Source organism: Lithobates pipiens, unplaced genomic scaffold (assembly GCF_037356315.1).
Source record: "Lithobates pipiens isolate NorthernLeopardFrog02 unplaced genomic scaffold, aLitPip1_a1.2 Scaffold_30, whole genome shotgun sequence".
Lineage (NCBI taxonomy): Eukaryota > Metazoa > Chordata > Amphibia > Anura > Ranidae > Lithobates > Lithobates pipiens.
Window position 1 is genome coordinate 140,043,610 of NW_027507791.1, and position 18,877 is coordinate 140,062,486.

General features: G+C 44.7%; 1 protein-coding gene across 1 annotated transcript in view; it reads right to left on the reverse strand.

The window, feature by feature from the left end:
* Nucleotides 1-18,877, reverse strand: part of CHP1 (calcineurin like EF-hand protein 1) — a 165,645-nt gene that overhangs the window by 29,692 nt on the left and 117,076 nt on the right. Inside the window, exon 5 of the mRNA XM_077464917.1 lies at nucleotides 9,148-9,209. Coding sequence (XP_077321043.1) covers nucleotides 9,148-9,209 — 62 coding nt within the window. The remainder of the gene's footprint in view (nucleotides 1-9,147; nucleotides 9,210-18,877) is intronic.

Consider the following 18,877-nt stretch of genomic DNA (forward strand, 5'->3'; position numbering starts at 1 on the left):
AGAGGAGAGGAGAAAAATTACAGGCTTCTGTGCGGTTTCCAGCATCAGGTCGGTGAGTGCTCAATACAGCCCCCCAGTGGTGACGCACAGGCATGACAACATACATAGAATGAGAAATTCTTAAGAAAATCTCCCTTACCTTTTCCTCGCAGCAGGGTTTTATCAGAGATTAACACCCAATTTTCACCCTTCACGGTGGGCTCCGAGACCTTTTAGGAAACCTTCAGGAACCTCAGGTTACCCACAATCCTGGACCTGTGACAGCACCCTGCCAGTAAAAAGTAATGGATCCCAGGGCTCAGCTCTCTAAAGAGAAGCATTCGCAAGCAAATCCTCATTCGGACACGAGGCCCGGGTACCATTCATTTAGCCCATGAAAAGACATCAGAACGGATCTGGTCAGCATGGCTAGCCCCAGCAAATATTGCTTCCAGTGGAACTCAGCACAGCACATTTAAGCAAGACCAACATCTTAGACACTGGCGAAAAAACAGAGGACTCCCAGTAGTAGTACTGGGAGGGGTTATATAGGGAGTACACTTCTTGCCTTAGGGCGTGCCAGTGTCCATCACCCATCAGTGGCCCTATAACCACATACCACCACTACTATGGCTGTGTCCCCTGATGTAAAAAGAAATGTCGACGGCCTCTGAGGTAAATTTACTCAGGCACATCACTGTGCAGTAAAAGAAAAAAAAAAAGAAAAAAAAAAAAAAATTAAAAATAAAAAATAAAAAAGGGGCCTAGGTACATACACCGCACCTCAATTAGGGATAGGGAGAGGAAAGGGAGAGAGAGACCCCCAGGGAATGCCCAGCTGCTCAATCCTGCTGAGGCAGGGAGAGCCGTACTTACCCTTCCTGTCGGGATTGCTGGACGAATTCCACCCGTGCCACACCAGTGCAACCAAAGCCACTATAGTGCACATCAGTGCCCATCAGTGCTATTACAGTGCCCCACCAGTGCAGCCTCACCAGCCACCAGTATGGCAAAAAAATATTTTACTAGAGAGGAGGCTTATTAGCTTCTAAGTATGAGCGATGAGAGCAGCGGGGAGCTCTAAGTCTCAGTCCGATTCGGATATGGCCTATGAACCCGTTACAAGCAGCGGATCTGATACAGAATCTGTAGAGGAATGTGTGCTCGTGAAAAGAAGGCATTTTGGCATGGAGCAGCAGCCTACTACCAGCAGCGCAGTGCCCTCCACCTCGAGAGCAGTGCCACTACAACAAAGGCCAGGCACCAGTAGGGTGTCATCTCAGCCCCAAAAGGGATAGGGGCCATGCCAGCCTTCCCTATGCCCACCCTCTAATTCCGGAGCAGCAAATATCCACCCTTCCTTCACCGCCCAGCCACGTGTCCAGGTGAACACGATACCTAATGATTCCCTTGTAAAATTCTCAGGCAGGCTTGGTATCAGTTTATCCCCAGCAAAAGGGCCTGATATGGGGTTAAAATGTACAAACTTTGTGACCAAGCTATGGGGTACATCTACTCCTTCCTGGTGTACAAAGGGAAGGAATCCCAACTGCATCCCCCTGAATGCCCAGAGTACATTGGAGCCAGCGGAAGAGTGGTCTGGCAGCTTGTCTATCCACTCCTTGGAAAGGGATACCATCTTTATGTGGACAACTTTTATACCAGCTTGCCCCTCTTCTGCAATCTTCACTGGAGAGACACCCCAGCATGTGGTACAGTAAGAGCCAATAGAAAGGGCTTCCAGCAAAAACTTGTCAATGAAAGGCTACGACGAGGGGAGACTACATCTTTGAGGAGTCAGGACCTATTGGCTGTCAAGTGGAGGGACAAACGAAACGTCCACATGCTCACGACAATCCATAATGACACCTACGTGGAAGTCTCCAGAAAAAGCGTCCCAATCCAGAAACCAGCTTGCATCTACGATTATAATTTGTTTGTGGGGGGAGTGGACTTCAACGATCAGATGATTGAACCCTACCTTCCACAAGAAAATCCCGCCACTGGTATAAAAAAAGTGAACTGTACATACCTCTGCCTTCTCCAAAACCGGCCCTGGCCTGTTATACGACCAAGCTTCTGCCCAACACTAAACTGCACCTACCTCTGCTTGCTCTGGAACTGACCCTGGACTGTTTGACCACGTTTTTTTGCCTGTCTATTGGATTGATCTTTTACCCTGCTATGCTAGTGGGAACAAAGAGGTCTCACATGTGAGGGGCTCCAAAATGTTTTTTCTGGATGAAGAAAACTAATTTTTTAGTTTTCTCATTCCCAGATTAGGGTCTGGAGATTCGGAGGCTTCAAAGAGATTTGGGTGGGAGAAGCCTCTACCCCGTCCACATTATTTCATGGCCTGCTACTTGGACCGTGTTCCTGCTTACTACCAGGATGGACAAAATTCCTGTCTGCTGCCTGGACAATTCCATTCACTGTCGCTGACCACGTCCCTGCCTGCTGCCTGGATCAGGGCTCTCCTGTGGACAATTGCACTACTAAAACCACAGGTAATTTTTTGTTTACCCCTTACTCAGCAGAATGTATTTTAGGGTGTAATTCTTGGTATGTACATGCTATGTTAGAAATATGAAGGTCCTTCAAAAATGTGATAGATTGTAAGGAAATTGGATGCGTAATTTATGTCCCTGTTGGGCCTCTATGTGGCGAGGCTGTGTAAAAGTCTCACATGTGGTGTTGCCATACTCAGCATGTACATGGCAAAAATAACACCTCAAAATATATTCTGCTACTCCTATGTGTTGGAAATACCTTATAAATTGACAACTTTGTGTAAAGAAAATGCATTTTCATTTTTTTCCCCCACATTTTCCCAAAACTTTGGGGGAAAAAAAAAAAAAATAATTAACGGTTCAAAAGACTTATTATGCCTCAGATTATACGTTGGGGTATTTACTTTCCAAAATGGGGTCACTTTGTGGGCGTTACCATTGCCCTGGTGCTCCAGGGCCTTCAACAGTGTAATAGGTGGTTGAGAGATTAGATGTGTAATTTATGCTCCTAGAACGCCTGAAGTTGCTACTTCAATGTTGGACCTGTGTATGTGGCCAGGCTGTATAAAGGTCTCACATGTGGTATCGCTGTACTCAGGAGGAGCAGCAGAATATATTTTGGAGTTTCATTTGTGGAATGTACATGCCATGTGAGAGAAATTATCTGTTACAATGACAATTTGGTGTGAAAAAAATAAAAATAAAAAATCTCTTCATTTTGCAAAGAATTGTGGGGAAAAAATTACAACTTTAAAAAACTGTGCCCTGTACTCAATACCTTGGAAAGTCTAGGGGTTACTGCCTTCGTCCACTGTAGGGTATTGTAATACAGTTGGACTTAGGAAAAATACAGTGAAACAGGATAAATTATGGTTTATATGTTATCTATTGCTTGTAAATATATGAAATGTGTATTGAAATTGGTGTGATCAATTTGAACCATTATTAAAAAAAAAAAAATTGTATTTTTGATCTACTTTTGTACATTTTGTGCGGCCACCTGCCCATGATAAAGTCCTTTCCCTATCAATTTGTTAACTTTCCAAAAAGGGGTCATTTGGGGGTTTTTGTACTTTACTGGCTTGTTAGGTTCTGAAGAAATGAGACTGTCAGTACATCAGGTGTGATCAAATTGATGCATTTTCAGTGATTGGCACCATAGCTTGTAGACCCTATAACTTTCACACAGACTAAATAATATTGTCGGGAAAGGTTCCCTCCGCTGGTAATATCGATCATTTGGCGTGCAGTACTGATATCCACCAGTAGGTGTGTCCCGGCAGTTTGGAGCTGTCAGAAGAGCTTTTCCCTGCTGGAATTATGTAATCTTTGGTCTGCAGGAAATGGTGTCCACCAGCGGAGGGATCCTGGCAGTGTGGAGCAGGTATTACCTTCTGCAGTCAGGCGTCACATGAGTGATAGCAGCCATTGTATAAATACCCCGCAAGTGCACACACACCTTGCCCTGGTATTGTCCTTGTGCCCTGACCTGCAGCCTGTATACCCGATACCTGATCCCGATCCTTGTTTCCTGCATCCTGCCTCCTGAACCTCTTTCAACCTGATCCCTTACTCCTTGTCCCCCCCATCTGCTGACCTATCTATGACCCTGGCCTGGCTTGACTACGATTCTGGTACTCCCTTTGCTACATATGCTGGTTTGTTCATTTATCTTCACTGTTTGGTTGTTTGATTTGTTCACTCAGTTTGTATTGGTGGTGTGTTCACATTTTTATGCATTTACTCTAATAAACTTACTTTCACCTATTTACGTCTGGTTCACTCTGTCGCAGTCACACAGTTCTGGTCACATCTAGTTTATGACAAATATCCACTAATTTGGGTTATTTTTACTAAAGATATTTAGCAGTATACATTTTTGGCCAAATTTATGAAGAAAAATTACTTAATTTGCCATTTTTTTTTAATAGAAATGAAGAAAAATGCATTTTTTTTGATAATTTTTCATTTTATAGCACAAAAAAAAAAAAAAGCCAGAAGTGATCAAATACCACCAAAAGAAAGCTCTGTTTGTGTGAAAAAAAGGAAGAAATTTTCATATGGGAAATAATATAACAATTCAACTGGGAACATGCAGAAGTTAAAATTTCTCCTAACCACACAGGCCCAACATGGGTCAGACCCAGCTTCAGAGTGCCACTGCAAGAACCTTGCAGGTGAAAGCTGCATCTAAAAGGAGGATTGTTGTCCACCTGACAAAAACACAACTTTGAAAATGTATGTACAAAAAGAAGGACGACGTGGCAGCCTTAAAGCGGAGGTCCACCCTAAAATGGACCTCCGCTCATCGGAATTCCCCCCCCGGCGCCACAATCGGCATCTTTCAGGGGGGAGGGGGGTGCAGTTACCTGGATAATCCAGGTAACTGCACCAACTTCCGGGCTAGCTCTCTGCGGAAAGGGGCGTACGTTACGCCCCTTTCCGCAAGCGCCCGCCCCCTTCAGCAAGTGCCCCGCTGCCTGCTGGGAAACACACAGCTCCCAGAGGCAGCGGGGACCGTCCGGATTGCGCCGCGCGGCTCGCGCATGCGCAGTAGGGAACCGGGAAATTAAGCCGAAAGGCTCCATTTCCTGATTCCCATACCCAAGATGGCGGCGGCAGGACCCGCCAGACGAGCGAGCGATCGGCTTCGGGTGCCGACATCGCGGGCGCGCTGGACAGGTAAGTGTCACTATTTAAAAGTCAGCAGCTGCAGTATTTGTAGCTGCTGGCTTTTAAAAAAAAAAAAAAAAAAAAAAAAAAAAAGCTTTAAGAAGCTGGGTTACAGAGGCCCAGGAAACTCCCACCAATCTCTTCTGCAATGAGCACAGGAGGAAATATATCCCTTTGAGAAGTTCAAGGAAATCATCAGCACTTCAACTCCAATGTGACTTCTGATAGAGGATTTTTTTTATGGAAGGAAAAGCTTTGCTTGGGATGTGTCCAGGACTAGACCCAGTTATTCCAGATGTAGAAAAGGTTGGAGACCAGATTTTTTTTGATTTTTTTTTTTAAAGTCATCATCCAACCAAAGCAAAGGCATGGAGCATCTGAATTGTCCTGTGGACATTTGCAGTTATCTAGAAGGCCAATTCCTTCAGGAGAAGGTTTTCCCCATTAACTCATGACCTGGATGCCCTGAGTAGGACAAGAAAAGCTTGTAAGATCTTTAGCCTATCATCTACTCAGATTATTCACGAAGGGCAGTGCGACAAACTGGAAGCAACAGACTGCCATTGTAAAATGCAGAAAGCATGAGCAAGATAAATGGGGATATGAATTTTGAATGTCCATGGCTGCTAGGTTTATCCCCCGTCTCAAAGGAAATAAAACTGACCTTTTAGATTCTATGCAAAATTTTGTTATGTGAAGTTCTTTATTGGGGGGATTTTAAGTTCAGAATATGAAGAATTCTCCTCCCTACTGGTCTTTGGTACCAACAGGTTTGAGCAAAACCCTTGGAACCAGTCTCATACTAGCACAACTAGTCCGTGGCTTACATGCAGATTTTGGTTGATTTGAGAAAAAGAAATGTATTACTTTGAACTATATGGTACACTATATACTGGTCAATTGCCTCCCTAAACCAGGTGTCAGGAAAGGCTGGCTGGGGACAGTGGTTCGTCACCTGTCCGTGCACGCCTGCGGGTGCCTGGTGCGCGTGTTCGCGTGGTTGCGCGCGATCGCGGATGCGCGCACGGTTACCGGCGCCAGGCAGGCCATTTAAACCCAGTTCTCCCTTCTGATCTTGCTGCTTTATCTACAGCGTTCCTGAGACTATTACCTGAATCTGATCTGTTTGTGTATTGAACCAGCCTGACCTGTGACCTTCCCTGCCTTCTGCCTGCCTCTGACCTCCGGCTTGTCTACGACTCTGCACCTGTGTCATCCTCTGGTCCATCCATGCTCATCCATTACCGACCCGGCCTAATCCACGTTCCTGCCTCTGCCTGCTGCATCTGTTCCTGTACTGACTGTCTGGTTTGACCCGGCTTGCCTGACTCTTCTGTGTGCCTGCCCCTGAGTGATCTACCTGTTCCTGTTGGTCTCCTGCTATCTACTGGTTCCTGTCTGCTGCCACTGGGGCCTGCTTGTTCAGCTACAGTTCCTGAAGTCAGCCTGATCCATCCACCGGCTGTTGATCCTGCCAGGCACTTGTGCTACCTTTGACTCCCGTGCCTCCTGTCACCAACATCAGGGGCTGTGAGTCGGGGATGCAAGAGGTCTCCTTCTGCATTCCGGGCTCACCACTAGGTACGCGACACCAGGGGTCTTCAAACTATGTCCCTCCAGTTGTTCACGAATTACAATTCCCATCATGCCTAGTCATGTCTGTGAAGGTCAGTTTTACAATGCCTCATGGGATGTGTAGTTCCACAACAGCTGGAGGGCCATAGTTTGAGGATCCTTGCCCTCAAACATTCCCCCTAAAAAGGCATTTGTGTGAAGTGTCTTTTAGAGATGGTTCCAGCTGTTGTGGTTTTTAGACACAAGGTTCTGTACATATTAAAAAACATTCGGGCTATTTTGGAATTTGCCTCATGTTATATGGCATCCACGGAAAAAAGGCAGTTTCTGTAAATGCACCAGTAATGCATGATGCTGAAATACAGGGTCAAGCTGATAGCTCATATTCCTGGTCCTGTTTGCTGCAGTTTTAAATATGAAATTGCAGGAAGAGCTGGTTGCAGGGATGGGCTAGCAAGAGTAAAAAGCCTTTAAGAGTATTTCAAACTTTCTTATTTCAGAAATTCTGCAAATAGTCTTAAATAACTCGCTTATTGAAGTTTCTAAGGTGGCAGGATCAACTACAGGAATAGACCCATTTTAGTGAACAGTTTTTCCAATAGATAGAGTTCAGCAAAGATTTTGAGAGAAATCAAAATCCTTTCTGAAGTTATCCAATGGTCATAAAATTGCACATTCCATTTGTTCATGAATGTGGAAAATCCTGAAAGATTTAGTAGGTTTGTACCCAAAAAAAAAGCATGGTAACAGAGGAGAGTCAAATTTAACAATACAAAATGCTTTTGCACATTAGCGAGCATGTTGCCTGAAGCTCCCTCTTCAATTGTATGGCAGTCTGAGGAAGTAAAATCTTCCCCAGCTTCCTCCAATACTCCCTCTGGTCCATATAGATCTTGCCACAGCTCCTGAGATGGACGTCCTTGACTACCCTTCCCCCCCCCCCCCCCCCAAGTGCTGTTAAGTATAGAGGCCAAGCGCTTGCCTTGTTAAACTATTTGTTTGATTTCTGGGATATCAATATTTGTCACACTTTTTTATACCAATATTTTATTCTATAGGCTATAGGTTATGCATCAACTCCTAAAGGAAGCAAACAGTGATTTGTGAAACTCGTCAAGTTATTGGATGCAGCCTGCAAACAAAATATACATGTATACATACCAACATTGAAATCCTACACCTTTCTAAATGTTACTAATCAGCTTAACATAATTTTAACCAGATTTACTATGATGTAATTTGTATCAAACTGAATGTGAAATGTTTACATTATGTGGTTTTACCCAGTTAGCATATCCTTGAAAGCTTGCCAGTGTCCAATCACCAGAAGATACAAGCCTATAACCTTGGGTCTATGAATGATTTGCATGTGCCCTTTACTCTAGGCTTAAGGTATCAAATGACAGCAACTAAACCAATATAAGAAATATCTTACTTGAAATAAATAAAAAAAATATAGATAAGAGACCATTATAAATAAAATAAAATAAATTAGCTTTTTTGTTTATCTTAGTCCTTTGTTCAAGACTGCACAAAAGTACACAGTAGAATCAACTGTATGGAAGAAAGTATTTTAGCATACATTTAGAGTCCATTCACACGGGGCAACACGACTTCCAGTGCGACTTTGGGAGGCAACTTGGACACAACTTGAGTACGAATCACAGTGCCACTTGGGGCGACTTACAACACGACTTCAAGTCGCCCCCCGGCCAGGAGACTTTGGATGTAGCCAATCACAGAATAATCAGCTCTCGAGGAGGAACTCCACACCAAGTTTTAAATAAAAACCGGCATGGGTTCCCCTCCAAGAGCATACCAGGCCCTTAGGTCTGGTATGGATTTTAAGGGGAACCCCCTACGCCGAAAAACAAACGTGGGGTCCCCCCAAAATCCATACCAGACCCTTATCTGAACACGCAGCCTGGCCGGCCAGGAAAGGGGGTGGGGGTGAGCGCGCACCCCCCTCCTGAACCGTACCAGGTCACATGCCCTCAACGTGGGGGGTGGGTGCTTTTGGAAAGTGGGGCGCCCTGCGGCCCCCCAACCCCCAAAGCACTGTGTCCCCATGTTGATGAGGACAAGGGCCTCTTCCCAACAACCCTGGCCATTGGTTGTCAGGGTCTGCAGGCGGGGGGGCTTATCAGACTCCGGGAGCCCCCTTTAATAAGGGGTCCCCACCCTATGTGAATGAGTATGGGGTACCCATTCACTTGAGGGAAAAAAAAAAAGTGTCAAAAAACAAAACAAAAAAAAAACACCACACTAGACAGTTCCAAGATCCATTCCTGTTGTGTTAACTAAAAAGGAAATGTAAAGTAGACAAATTGTTTATTGCACAAACCTAAGTATCTGATTTATAGAAGAAAATGAAACACTTGCTTAATTTTTCTAGAGTCTGCAGCCTCACCTGTAAAAGCTCATCCCGTGAGATTTTGTCATCTTTGTCAAGGTCATATAATCTGAAAGCAACTGAAACATGCAAACATGACATTAATATGTTATTCAATTGAAGGCAGGCATCTGTAGTTTCAACATTTTCCATTTTATCTTTTTGGATTAAAGTGGATGTAAACCCTCACATATACCCAGTGAAGTAAACAGCCTCAGATGATACAGAGATGAAATAAATCATCCTACATAAGTTTCACATGCATATGTCTTCAGCTTTATATATTCTTTAGAATCTGCAGAACCGTGTTAGATTTTTTTTTCTTCCTGTTCAGCACAGACTGTAAAGTCTGGGCATACAGCCGTTTGGAGGAAAGGCACACAAGCCCCTTCAGGAAAGGTTCCACCTGCTGGTAATACTATTTGACATTTGGCATGCAGTACCAACGTCCACCAGCAGATGTCTCTTGGCAGTCTAACTGTCAGGAGAGCTTTCCCCTGCTGGTGTTATGTGATCTTTGGGCCGCAGTATTGGCATCCACCAGCGGGTGGATCCTGGTAGTATGGAGCAGATATCGCATCCTGCAGTCAGACATCACCTGAGCCCGACTGCAGGAAACTGTATAAATAACCGGGCAAGCTCACACATCCTTGCCTTGGTATTGTCCTTGAGCGTTGATCTGGATCCTGTGAACCTGCAAACTTGATCCTGATGCCTTGACTACTGCAACTCCCTCCTCATTGGCTCACCTTTAAATGGACTATCCCCCCTTCAGTCCATCATGAATGCTGCTGCCAGACTCATACACCTTACAAACCGCACAGTGTCTGCTACCCCTCTCTGCCAATCCCTCCATTGGCTGCCACTTGCCCAACAAATTAAATTCAAAATACTAACACTTATTTACAAAGCCATCCACATCACGAGCCTAGTCTCAAAATACCAACCTAATCGCCCACTTCGTTCCTCCCAAGACCTCCTGCTCTCTAGCTCCCTCATCACCTCCTCCCATATCCACCTCCAGGACTTCTCCCGAGCCTCGCCCATCCTCTGGAACTCACTATCCCAATCTGTCAGACTGTCTCCAAATGTATCCACTTTTAGGCAATCCCTGAAAACTTTCCTCTTCAGAGAAGCCTATCCTGCCTCCAACAACTGCACTATTTTTTCCAGGGCCCTCTGATTCCCCCTGTCTTGAATTGTATTGTAATGTCTACCCTAATGTTGTAAAGCGCTGTGTAAACGGTCGGCGCTATATAAATCCTGTATAATATTTGTACCTGTTCCTGTTATCTTGCATTCCTGTTCCCCTGCCGCCTGATCCCATCCACCTTCTCCCAGTTTGTCTTGCTCCTTGTGAACCCCCCCTCCGCTGATATCCTGTTTATTGACCCTGGCCTGGCTAAGATTATGATTCTGGTATCCCCTTTTGCTGTACATGCTTGTTTGGGTGTTGGTTTATTTACACTGTTTGGTATTGGTGGTGCGTTTATATTGGCATATCTTAATAAATAAGTAGTAATTAATACTTTCACCTACATAAGTTTGGTTCAATCTGTGCAGTCCATACAGTTCTGGTCAAAGCTGATTTATGACAGCCCCTCTCCACATAAGCAGAGACTTGCAGAGCTTTTTGTGAATAGTTCAGTTCTCTAATTTATAGCAACCGCCTGCAACACAAATTTCAGGCTGGTTTTAGCTCATGTCAGAGAACTTGTTAGGCTTCATAGTTTCATAGTTTAATAGGCTTTATGCTGATAATAAAAGAAAAGAGCAGGAGAAAGCAACGGGACTTAATGCTTTGAAGAGAGACAAGAAAAAACACTGCAGATAGTGCCCAGCTCAAATTTGAATTGGGTTTACATCCACGTTAATACATTTTGTATTAAACTTGTTCTGGATCACAGGTGGCCTTTGCAACAAAAAGCAACACTTCTGTATTCAAGTAAACTTCATTACCACAGTCCGGCTTTACCGGGCGGGCAAAGTAGTTTCTGACTTCAACATTACAAACTGCTCAAAATCTTCTCCAAGGTGAAGACAGAGGAGGCAGTATGTGGAAAACTACCCCGGGTCTTCCATAAAAGGTCATTTTGCCACAAACCCTTCCTCCTGGTCTTCGGCTTGGTGCAGGTGCACAGTGCAGTAACATTTCTCAAGCAAAAAAAAGATAGTACTTATGTTTTTGTCTTTAGAGGATATAAGGGTTCAGTGCTTGTTTTTAAAAACACTTTTTAAAAACAAAAAACACAAACACACACACACACACACACACACACGCGCGCCTTCAAGAATTAGTTCTGGCCAACTCAGTAAGTTAAAAACAAACAAACAATCTACTGAGCTGGCCAGAACTAATTCTCAAGGGGGTTTATGCAACAATTGCGTGGTCATGCAACACTGCACCCAAACAAAATGTATAATTTTGAGCCAGACCAAGCTTTTTGGTGGTAATCGCCACAATTTTTTTCCCCTCCTTTTTACAAGTCTTAGCTCCCGTTATAAAACGTTCTAAATAAGTAATTTTTCTCCTTCATGCATGTGCGCAGATAAGGCTGCACTGATAGGCTAATGGACACTGATGTAGCGCTAACAAGCAGAACTGATGGGCACAGATGGGTAGTACTTATAATCAGGACAGATGATAAATGCCCCAATTATCAGTGTAGATGTCTCCTGTGTGGATTTGCTGTCAGCATGAGAGGACTGCCAATAAATGGCAAATACTGTTTACACCCTGATGATCTGATTGGACACAGCTGGTCCCATGGTAAGAGCTGCTGTGATTGGCTCTTTACCCCGATCACAGATCCGTGCCAATGTATGTCACATGGGGCACTCAGGAAGCGCATTCGACAGAAGACCTCCACTGGCTCCCCTTCCGGCAACATGAGCCTGCACTGTAGCTGGCTTTCAGCTATAGCACGGGAGGGTGGTGGATAAATAAGGTAATAACATTGTGCTGTTTATCTCCTACTCACCTCGTCACCTGTCTCCAGCATTGAACATGGGGACTCACAGGGAGGGAAGACCCCTTGGCAGTGTCATGAGCACAGATTGGGTCCTTATCAGAAAAGGGTCATGTTGGGCTCTCAACGCTAAGCAGAAGTGCATCTGCTAAGCGAACAAACAAGGAGCAGGCACAAATGGGCCCAGTCCATCCAGTTCAACCTGAGTGAGTGTCCACAATTGCCCCTATCCCTGCACATTGCATCTCATAAAGATGCTCCTCCATTATATGTTATTTATTTAAGGTACCCATATTTCGCTGTCAATTTACACATTGCACCACACACACACACACACACACACACACACACACTGGTCCCCACACCCAAGGAGCCCACAGTCCAAGGTCCCCGACTCACATTAATATACTCCAATTAATACTCCAATTAATATGTCCAATTTTGGACAGAAGCCAATTAACCTACCAGCATGTCTTTGGAGTGTGGGAGCAAACTGAAGTACCCAGAGGAAACCCACACCGGCACAGGGAGAACATGCAGACTCTAGACAGGTAGTGTCGTGGTTGGGATTTGAACCAGCAATCCTTTTCAATGCTAGGTTAGTGCCAACCACTATATCACTGTGCTGCCCCTTGCACACGGAAGTGCATTGGTGCTTAGTAAAAGCGCATGCTGAGTAGCCAATTCAAGCTCTGGAATCTGCTTTATTAACCACTTGAGCTCTGGAAGGTTTTACCCCCTTCATGACCAAGGCATTTTTGCTATTCAGCACTGCGCTACTTTAACCACTTCACGAAAAACTACATACCCATACGTTAGTACTTGACGCAAAATACCGGGCTATTTTCGGGAACACTGTGCATTTCTCGTTAAGATAAAAGTGGTCTCCGCGGCGAATTCACCCCCCTCCCGCCGCTCCGGGAGTTTCCGCCACTTATCGGACCCAATAACGTCCTCTCCCACGGTTGCCTGGCTGCCGACTGAGGGGAAGATGGCCCCCGCTCAACTCAAAAGCATGGGAAGGAGGAAGCAACGTTAAACGTCACTTCTGCCCATAGCTCTTTGTGAGTGCCCGGCGTGTGCGCCGATTCCCGGGCACCTGTGATCGCTCGTGACAGTGAGAAACGGGATCTGTGTGCGTAAATACACAAATCCTGGGGAGTAGAGACAGATCGTGTGTTCATACTGAGTATGTACATTAATCTCTCTACTCCTAGACAGTTCCATCCCCCACAGTTAGAACACCCTAGGGAACACAGTTAACCCCTTCCCTGCCAGTGACATATATACAGTGATCACTGTAATTGTCAACGGTCCCAAAATTCCCCCATTTTGTAGACACTATAACTTTTGCGCAAACCAATCAATATACACTTTTTAAATAACCCGTTCCGACGAGCTCACGTGCAGAAGCGAACGCACACGTGAGTAGCACACGCATATGAAAACAGTGTGAAAATAAAATTCTAGCCCTAGACCTCCTTTGTAACTCAAAACATGCAACCTGTGGAATTTTTTAAACATTAAAGGGTAAAAGTTTTGCCATTCCACAAGCAGGTGCAATTTTGAAGCGTGACATGTTTGGGTATCAATTTACACGGCATAATATCTTTCAGAATATAAAATAAAATAAAAAAATTGGGCTAACTTATTAATTTTTTAATTAAGGAAAAAAAAAAAAAAAAAAAAAAAAAGTGTAAAACACAAAAAAACTTCCATTTTATTCTCTAGGGTGTAAAAAAAAATAAAATAAAAGTTATTTTCTAGCAACAAAACCCGTTTTTAACTTGTAAACAACAAATCTCAGAAAGGGGCATGGTCTTTAACCCCCCTGGTGGTATTCCCGAGTCTGGCTCGGGGTGGACTCGGGACCACATCGCTGTATGCAGGAGGATGTGGTTAATTACCTTCTCCCTTGGATCCAGCGATGTCTCCCCGCTGTACGAATGGCTCGTCCTCCAGTCGATTCATCACGGAGCCGATCTCCGTTCCCTGCGAGCATTGCGACGCACGGGGACAGAGATCGGCGCCAAATTCAAAAAGTGAAACACACACACACACACACACACACACACACACACACACACACTACATTGCTGTATGCAATAATTTCACATCACTTTTGTCCCCAGTGGTTTGTCCAGTGTTCTGCATGCAGTTTTATATTATAAAAACAGTTCTTTATGCCTGGAAACCGGAGATTGTCCATAGCAACCAAAACTGTCCCTTTACATCAAAAATGATTTTAGACCAGCTAGAAAATAGCGATAATAAATTGGAATCACTCGCAGAATTGAGCGATAGCGATTTGTGGGGAGATCCGTCATCAAATACTGAAAAGTAATGACAGTGACAATTCTGCAACTGAGCATATTTCAGTGTTCTTGATTTGATTACATTATTGAATAATTTTTATTGTTACATTATTTGGTATATTTACATTATAATTTATGACAGGGCTTGACAAATTTGCTTGGAATCTAGGAGCCAGCTAAAAAAGTTAGGAGCCAGGTCGGTAACGGCAATCCAGACCTGTCCCTGGCCTGACATGGAGACGAGTGAGGGGAGGATAGCGCGGCCCCCCCACCTGTCTCCATGTCATTGCCCATAGCTCTTAGAGGGACATTTTTTTTTTTTTTTTTTTTTTTTTTTCAAATGACAATTTTTTTTTTTTTTTTTTTTTTATTGCATTTTAGTGTAAATTTGAGATCTGAGGTCTCTCTGACCCCAGATCTCATATATTTAAGAGGACCTGTCCTGTTTTTTTCAATTACAAGGGATTTTTACATTCCTTGTAATAGGAATAAAAGTGACAATTTTTTTTTTTAAAAGCACCGTGAAAAAATAAAAAGTTAAAATAAGAAAAAAAAAATGTTTTAAATGCGCCCTGTCCTGCCAAGCTTGCGTGCAGAAGCGAACGCATACGTGAGTAGCGCCCGCATAGGAAAGCGGTGTTCAAACCACACATGAGGTATCGCTGCGTTCGGTAGAGCGAGAGCAATAATTCTAGCCCTAGACCTCCTCTGTAACCCAAAACGTGCAACCTGTAGAATTTTTTAAACGTCGCCTATGGAGATTTTAAAGGCTAAAAGTTTGTCGCCATTCCATGAGCGGACGCAATTTTGAAGCGTGACATGTTGGGTATCAATTTATTCGGTGTAACATTATTTTTCACAATATAAAAAAATTGGACCAACTTTACTGTTATATTTAATTAAAAAAATAAGACTTTTTCCCCGAAAATGCGCTTGTAAGTCCGCTGCACAAATACGGTGTGACAGACAGTATTGCAACGACCACCATTTTATTCTCTAGGTTGTTAGAACTCCTAAATACATACATACATACATACATACATACATACATACATACATACATACATACATACATACATACATACATACATACATACATACATACATACATACATACATACATACATACATACATACATACATACATACATACATACATATATATATAATACACACACATACACACTTTTTTTTTTTTTTTTTATTCTAAGTAAAGGTGAGATGGGTGGGCAGTGAAAGCTTCATTAGCATCGTTGGCTGTCATACCAACAGCCACCACTAGATGGCGCCAGATTACAGAACTAAACATAGGACCACAGAAGGCCTCAAAGCCGCGGCCTCAATTACCGGCCGGCGGCGGCACGGCCCGACACGATCACGCCAGGGGGGGGGGGGTGGAAGGAGACAGGATACCCCCGCTGTGCTGCCCCAGGCGCCAGATCACAAATTCTAGTCGCCAATGCGATCTGGCGCCCGGGGTTTGTCGAGCCCTGATTTATGATTTCATTTTTCAAACTTCATCATACCCGGAGATGTATGCTAGACTCTGGTTTGGACAGATTTATGCGAGTTATTCCTAAGAATTACAGGACTACAATATAAAACACCAAATTTTCATGCAAAATAATTGTACCGCTTTTAGCGCCTAAAATCCGATATAATCATACCGCCAGGGAGGTTAAGTGGCTAATGCATTCAAGTGATTGTTATTTTTTTTATACGCAATAAAACCAGACTTTACAAACGTTACAGTTACCTGTTCTGTTGCAGTGGATTTGTACAGAGCAGCCCAGATCCCTCCTTCTTGGGTCCCTCTAATGTGATCCTGGCCCCTCCCTCCTGTTCAGTACCCCCACAGCAAGCGGCTTGTTATGAGGGCACCCGTGCCAAGTCACAGCTCCCTGTGTCCAGTCAGACACAGAGAGCCCCGACCCATCTGATTGGCTAGCTGACCGACAGCAGCGGGAGCCAATGGTGCTGCTGCTGTGTCTCAGCCAATCAGGGAGTAGAATCGGACAGCCGAGAATCTCGTGGACATCACTGGACAGAGGGGAACCTCAGGTAAGTGTTAGGGGGGCTGCTGCACACAGACTGCTTTTTATCTTCATGCATAGAACGCATTAAAATCAGAAAAAAAATGTTCTACCTTTACAACCCCTTTAAGATAAAAAGCCTTCTGTGTGCAGTAGCCCCCTTAATACTTACCTGAGGTCTTTATAGATCCAGCAATGTTGCAAGAGTGTGTCTGCTGTGCAGGACTCCCCTCCTCGTTGGCCAAGACAGCAGCATTGTGTCATTGGCTCCCACTGCTGTCAAAGTCAGACAGCCAGCAAGAGAAATGGAGCGGGGCTGGGCCGAGGCGCAGTGTCTGAATGGACACCGCAAGCTGTGGCTTGGCTCGGGTGCCCCTATAGCAAGCTGCTTGCTGTGGGAACACGCAACAGGAGGGAGGGGCCAGAAGCACCGAAGAGGGACCCGAGAAGGAGGATCCAGGCTGCGCAAATTCATTTCATAGAGCAGGCAAGTAGAACATGTTTGTTATTTTTAACGAAAAGAAAAACAAGACTTTAGTATCACTTTAAATAGCAGAGGGGGTTATTAATTTAATTAACAAAGCAGCTGAATCTGATTAACAGGTGCACTAGATGAGCAACAATGAAACAGCAATGGTTTTACAAGTGGAGGCCACTGACTTTTTCCCCCCTATTCATCTTTTCTGTTAACTAGTTTTGCATTTGGCTGGGGTCAGTGTCACTACTGGTAGCATGGGGCGATTCCTGGACCCTATAGAGATTGCACAGGCAGTCCAACTCCTCAAGGATGGCACATCAATAAGTGCTATTGTCAGAAGGTTTGCTGCGTCTCGCAGCAGTCTTAAGAGCATGGAGGAGGTGATTCCAGGAGAGAGGCAGTTACTCTAGGAGAGCTGGACAAAGCCATAGAAGGTACTTAACTCATTGGACTTGTATCTGCTCCATTGTGCAAGGAGGAATAGGATGAGCACAACCAAAGCCCTACAAAATTGACCTCCAGCAGGCCACTGGTGTGAATATCTGGCCAATCAGAAACAGACTTCATGAAGGGTGGCCTGAGGGCCAAACATCCTCTAATGGGCCCTGTGCGTGCTGCCTGGCACTGTGGAGCTCCACTGGCATTTGCCACTGAACACCGGAATTGGCAGGTCCACCACTGTCACCCTGTGCTTTACAGATGGGAGTAGGTTCACCCTGAGCACATGTGACAGACGTGAAAAGGTCTGGAGAAGCCATGGAGAACGTTATGCTGCCTATAACATCGCTCAACAGACCGGCTTGCTGGTGGGTCAGTGATGGCCTGGGGAAGCATATCCATGAAGGGACACAGACCTATACAGGCTAGACCAGCGTTTCTCAACGCTAGTCCTCCAGGCACCCCAACAGGTCATGTTTTCAGGCTTTCCATTATTTTACACAGGTGATTTGATCAGTTTCACTGCCTTGTAATTGCCACAGAAGTTTCATCTGAGGGAAATCTTAAAAACCTGACCTGTTGGGGCGTCTTGAGGACTGAAATTGAGAAACACGGGGGGGAGAAAATGGCACCCTGACTGCCATTAGGTATCTGGATCAAATCCTTAGACCCACACTGGTGCAGTGGGTCCTGGGTTCCTCCTGGTGCACAACGACAATGCCTGGCCTCATGTGGTGACAGTATGCCGACAGCCCCTGGAGGATGAAGGAATTGATACCATTGAATGGGCCCCATGCTCGCCTGACTCAAATGTTTTGGTCCATCCGCCGCCACCAGGTTGCACCTCAGTCTGTTCACTAGCTCAGTAATGCCCTGGATCAGATCTGGGAGGAGATACTACAGGCAGGCAAACTGGCATACAGGTACGTCCAGTTGAATTTGCCACCCTGCCATTGATTACGCACCGCCCGCCGGGACCCCCAGTGAGTCCGGTCGCGGGTCCCACAGACTCGATCGCCGCGGGGATACCCGCGATCGTCTCACGGGGAAGGAGAAGCCATTGTAAACAGCATCTCCCTGTTCTGCCTAGCAACAAGTGACACTGATCTCTGCTTCCTGTGATTGGAGCAGAGATCAGTGATCACTAGCACACAGCCCAGCCCCCCACAGTTAGTAACACACCCCTAGGACACACTTAACCCCTACACTGCTACCCCCTGGTTAATCCCTTCACTGCCAGTGTCATTTACACAGGAATCAGTGCATTTGTATAGCATCAATTGCTGTATAAATGACAATGGTCCCAAAAATGTGTCAAAAATGGCCCGATGTGTCCACCATAATGTCGCAGTAAATAAAAATCTCCGATTGCCGCCATTACTAGTAAAAAAATAAAAAAAATAAAAATAAAAATGCCATAAACTATGCCCTATTTTGTAAACGCTATAAATTTTGCGCAAAGCAATCAATCGCTTATTGCGATTTTTTTTTAACCAAAAATATGTAGAATAATAC